Source organism: Chondrus crispus, genomic scaffold (assembly GCF_000350225.1).
Source record: "Chondrus crispus Stackhouse genomic scaffold, scaffold_429, whole genome shotgun sequence".
Lineage (NCBI taxonomy): Eukaryota > Rhodophyta > Florideophyceae > Gigartinales > Gigartinaceae > Chondrus > Chondrus crispus.
In genome coordinates, this window is record NW_005179329.1 from 58,792 (window position 1) to 64,253 (window position 5,462).

The 5,462-nt window shown below is 60.9% G+C and overlaps 1 protein-coding gene; it reads right to left on the minus strand.

Annotated features, from left to right (window-relative positions):
• Nucleotides 1-391: 391 nt before the first annotated feature.
• On the minus strand, nt 392-638 carry CHC_T00001286001 (hypothetical protein). XM_005718797.1 is given in 3 exon segments: nt 392-528; nt 565-616; nt 617-638. 2 exon segments carry the CDS (start codon nt 614-616, stop codon nt 392-394), a joined length of 189 nt encoding a protein of 62 aa, XP_005718854.1. The 5' UTR covers nt 617-638.
• Between the last annotated feature and the right edge of the window lie 4,824 nt (nt 639-5,462).

A 5,462-nucleotide genomic window follows, 5' to 3' on the forward strand; every position in this document is an offset into this window, starting at 1 on the left:
GGTCTCTGCGGACGAGGCAGGACGCGGAGGGGATTACAGAGCAGTCGCGCGGGTGGCACGCGACTTCGGGGTTGGCGCAGGAGCGGGCGCGGTTACCGAGCAGGGCGGCGGGTTGGCAGAGTGGCGCAGGTTGAGGCCGTCGGAGTGCCAGTAAGCGAAGATGGCGTGCGAGCGGTTCGACTGGAAGACAGAGAACCAGGCAGGCGAGATGGAGCGAGCGTTGGCCGCGAGGGGGAAGTGCAGCGGGTTGGAGAAGGTCGGCTGTACGGCGCAGCGCTTGCCGTGCCGCTTGTAGGGGAATGGATGGCAGGTACTCAATTTTTGAACTTCCCGCACGGGTGGAGACTATAGTCCCCACCCGTGCGGGAAATTCAAAAATTTCTGGATGTGTTCAGAAACGGCGACCACGGCGGCGGGAGGGGAGGATGGGTAAGCGATGGGCATACACGTGCACCCCTGTTTGGTTCGCCGCTGGCGCGCCTTGTCGCGGCTCTTTCGGTCTTTTTTTGGCGTGGGGGCCCGCGCCCGCTGTTCACAGCGGGCGCGGCCGCTATCGCGGCTCACATGAGCCGCGATAGCGGCAGGGCGGGGACGCACGTTGGCGCGGGCCTATCATAACGCTTTGCTTTGTCTTTGTCGCTCTCTCTCGATGCCCGGTCCTCGCTGGCGTCCCGGAGAGAGGCGCCCCAAAACGCGCTCGCTCTCTCTCGCTGCCCTGTCCTCACTCGCGTCCCCGAGAGAGGCCCCTCAGAAGGCGGTGGACCCCGTGGAAGCCGCGCGCCCCGCCGCGCCCGCGTATGAGCACCCGCCACCCGCAAGACCCCGCCCGACAAACAGGAGCTTTGCCGCCGCAGCAGCTCGCCTGTCACCAGGCGTCGTCACCCGGCATCGTCACCCGCCGTGGCTTACACGCCTCCCGGGCAAAAGTCCACAGGGACGGTGAGTCAGAGGGTGACGCTAGCACGGGGCGGGAGGGAGAGAGAGGGCCCCGAGCACCAATGGTGGCGCCCCAACACTGATAAAATAAATCAAAATTTACTGTAGTTAGTACATCGCTGGACTACTCTTTCTGTACGCTCGTCGATTCTTCATGTCGCCATCACCACAGCCGAGAGAACTTCCCCAACAACAACAACAAAAAGGTCCCCCGCGCGCTCCCGCTTCCCGCGTCCTATCTACACGCACCCCGCTCACACCTTCAAGTACAGGTACTCATACCCGAAGCTCTGCGAGCGCTTGCCAAACCGCTTGACGACCACCGCCGCGCGCCCCTTTCCTGGCGGCGCCACGCACGTGAAGCTGCGCCCCTTTTTAAAGTTGCCCACCCCGCGGCACGGCTTCCCGCCCACCGTCGCCGTCAGCGGCCCTCGCCGATTCCACCCGGTCACCGTGATCACGTTGCCGCCGCCCTTCGGCCCGCGGAACGGGTTGACGCTCGTCACCACCAGCCGCCCGGGGTTCTTTTCGTTGGGCAGCAGCACAGCCACCTTGCCCTGGTACACGCGAGGCATCACCACCTCGCCCGTGGGCGACATCGCCGCCGTCAGCCCCGAGTGCTTGGTCAGCTCGAATACCGACCGCACCGTCCCCCGCCGGTTCAGCCGCACGCAGAACACCTGCCCGGCCCCGGACACCGCAAACTTGCTCGCGAGCAAGTCCCCCCGCATCTGCGCCCGAAACGTGTTCGCAGTGTACTCGATCAGCCCGTCCGTGCTCGACTGCAACGTCGCGATGTGCCGCTCGTATCCACGTATCTTCTTCTGCGGTGGTCGGTGCACGCACTGCTGCCAGTCAAACCGCCCACGGTTCCGGTTGGCATACCCGTGAAACCCACCGCGCCGCACCTTCTTCAGCGTGTCCGGCTCGGTAGCAACCGGCCCGGCCCCCTTGCAGCTCGTGCTCCGCGCACCAAACTTCGCGTTCGCTCCGTTATCTGTCGCGTAGATTTGCCCGTTCGAATGCGCCACTGAGCAAAACGAGTTTCGCAGTCCGGCCCCGTACACCCACACGTCTCCCCCGACCTTGCGCGCGGTCCCGGGCTTCTTGTACTGATTGCACCTAATTCTCCCGTTGAACGTTCTCTTCATGATCGGTGCTTGAAGCATCGCGCCCGAGAGCGGCGAGTCTGGCACACTTCCGAGCGGGTCACCAGGCTGGCTTACGCCCGCGTTCGTCCCTCCTCCGACCGTCACCAGCAGGTTTCCATAGTGGTCAAACGTCACTCCATTCACAGAGTGGTCATGATTGGAGACCGTTCGTCCGACACCACCCCCCCATCGTCACACCCATTAAGCCCTGCGGCCGCTGTGGCGGCAGGGGCCGCCAGCGCCGGAACCTCGGCGTCCGCCGAGGGGTGACCACAGTAGAGAAAGACTCTTGCCTATGCTATATTCCGACAACCCGGAGGGCGGGCGAGGCCACAGAGCGGCCGTCGCCGCCCACCGAATTAGTGCACCGGAGTGCCAACTGTAGTCCAGTATTCTTAGTATCCTTCCCCTCTCATACCTCAACCATCGCCACATCGACAATTCCCCTACAAGATTTACCAGTTGTAGAATGTGATCGCCCCTTTTATTTTCCTACCCTGTGAGCTCCTATCGCTCTTTTTTTACCCTGCATCCGACCTACATCCGGCCCGGTGACCAAGGCCAGATTTGCACATCCTGTTTCACATCCGGCGCGTCGTGCCACAGCGGGTAACATGGGGGGTAACATTCGGGCGAGCGGCAAAATCAAGCAACCTGGAGCGATTTGGCACCACAGCGCTGCCAGCATAGCCACGTGTGCTCAATTTGGCCCGTTGCGCGGCCCCGGGTGCGCGCCTGTTACCCGGCGGCTGCGGCGGCGATTGTTGTTACCCGGACCGAGGATGCTGCAATGCTACATGCAGCTCACCCTGAAACTTGGCATGAATGTATTGGTTGAAAAATTATTGGAAATAGGGGATTAGGGGATTTAGGGATTAGGGGATTTAGGGGACTTAGGGATTAAGGATTAGGGGTTTAGAGCATCTGTACCGCATGACTGTATTTGCTTCTCTAATCAAAAATATCTCGCAAAGTGCTTAATTTTTATTGGGTAACTCTATTGCTCTATTGATGAATAGATTTTCTAGAATAGAGCGGCGGCGCAACTTTACTGCGCAGAACATATCCTTTCATCACCGCTGCGCTCATGCCGTTCAACCCTTTTTATTACCATAGCAACTTCTCGCAACTACGACTCCCCTCCGCCGACTTTTTCTCCTGACTCCAGTGACGACGAGTACCTGTCCTACCTCGTCGCCTCTGGGACGCTGCCTGGTTTTCCAGGTACAATTCCTTCTCTCATTAGACTTGGATCAAGGAGCGGGAAAAGAGGAAATCTCAACCGCGACTTCGATGCGGCACTCAACCGCCTCAAGCGATCGGGTCTTCGGACGCCGCAATCCATGCACGAGCGAGAACACAATTCTCCTCCGCATCCCAGTTCTTTCCGCGCCCCATACCGGACAGAGCAGGCAGAGCAGAGCAAAGGCACCGGAGAGAGGGGAACGTTGTGCGACGATGCCATTTGGGGGTGTTTGGGTTTGCATTGAAGTTCAATTTCCCGGGTATACTCGTCTGGTAAGCACAGCTTCGCCGGTAGCCAATCCGGAGGCCTTTCGTGTCACCTCTATTCAATAGATTAGAGCACGATCTGGGTCTAATGGGGGGTCGGATAGACCCAGATCAAGCTCTAATCTATTGAGAAATCTATTCGAATAAATTAGAAACATGCGGTAGAGTGTCGTTTTTTTTGCGGCTGGAAATTTGGCATTAGATTAGAGAATAGACTCGCGGTAGAGATGCTCTTAGGGGGTTATTAGGAGTAAAAAAAATTTTACTCCCGTTCAACCAATCCATTCATGCCAACTGTCAGGGTGCTTGCGTGCTAGCACACCGTTCTCTTCGTTAGGAACGGCCCTCAGAAGACGCACGGCCGAAGCGCACGGGCCTGGCCTGGACGTGGGGACAGCGCGTCCCGATTGCGTGGCGTGCCGCGCAACTCGCGCTACCCGCCGCCCGCACCTCAGCAATTGCAACCGATCGCGCTCTGCTCCGTGGAGACCGCGGTTGCGCGCGGCGGACGGCGGCCCTTGTAAGCTGGAATGAGTCTTGTATCTGCAGCACTCGCGCGGGGGAGGCTGCGCCGCGCAACAGGTGGCCGCGCGCACGTGTTGATCGCGCGCCCCCGCCGGGCGGCCGCACACCCCGTCTTCTTGGCTGATGGCCGAGAGGGCTTCACAGGAGCCATTCGTTCCATGCAGCGGCCACTTTACTCGGCGGCGAAACGCACGGCAAACGCCGCCATACTTCCTACCTGGGGCGACTCTCACTCCACGTTGAAGGCTTGTAGCACGTGGTCAGGGCCCCCCTCCCCACTTTCCCGGCCGAGTGCGCATCGGAGGGGGTTGGGCGATCGGTTTCCGGCTGGGCGAGGGGCCGGTGCGTTGCAGGCGGGCACTGCAGAGATGTGCGGGGCGCACCCTGACGCCCCTGCGCGGCAAGTGTACAGTGTGGGCCTCCCCCCGCGCGTGATGGATGCTGTTTGGCGGGGAGAAGTGGGCCGGAGAAGTGGGCCGGCGCGGGCAGGTCTCGTGGTGATGGGATTAATTTGACGTGTGAAGTTGGCACGTCGGATTAATGGCACCTCTTGGCACTGTGAGGAAGATGCACGGTAGGTGTTTCCGGTTGCGTGACGAAAGGGGGGAATGCATGCGAATGCGGGTCTGAAGGCGTTCTTCGTAGCTGACACGAATCAGCAAAGGTGGAGGGGGGTTGCTCCCTCCCGGCAACAATGACGGGCAGCAGGGACATGGGCACGTGTCAGCGTTTACTTGGATAGCGGATGAAGGCATTGAGCGTCAACGGATGGACAAGGAAACGGTAAATTAGTGAAAAGATCATCAGGTCTGTTGTACCCTAAGGGTATACGACGGCGGCACACTGCAATCGGTGCCGTTTCCCGGCACCAACGGCCTCACCAACGGCCGGTGCAATTCCCGCCGCCACGTCAGCTCATGAGGCACTTTGCAAACCTGATCCGGATCCCAGTCCCAATCCGCATCTGGATCCCGATCACTTGCGCACCCACACCGCGTCATACTCCGCGCCGACCCGGTCCGTCGGGTTCTGCAGCTCGAAGCCGACCGAGCGCATGTACGGCACCCAGTCCCTCCGCAGCTCATTGCGCACGCCCTTGTACCTCGTCTCCGCGACGCCGGGCAGGTAAGTCTCGGCCACAATCTTGCCCACCCTACGCAGCGTCTGCCTGCTGGCCCCCTTGACGATCTCCAAGTCGAACCCCTGCGCGTCGATCTTGAGCAGCTCGACCTCCACGCGCCGCGGCACGCCGCGCAGCACGGCCTCCAGCGAGAGCACGGGCACGAAGTCCACGCCGCCCTTCCCGGGGCCGAAGCGCGCCTCGGGGCCGTTCCGCGC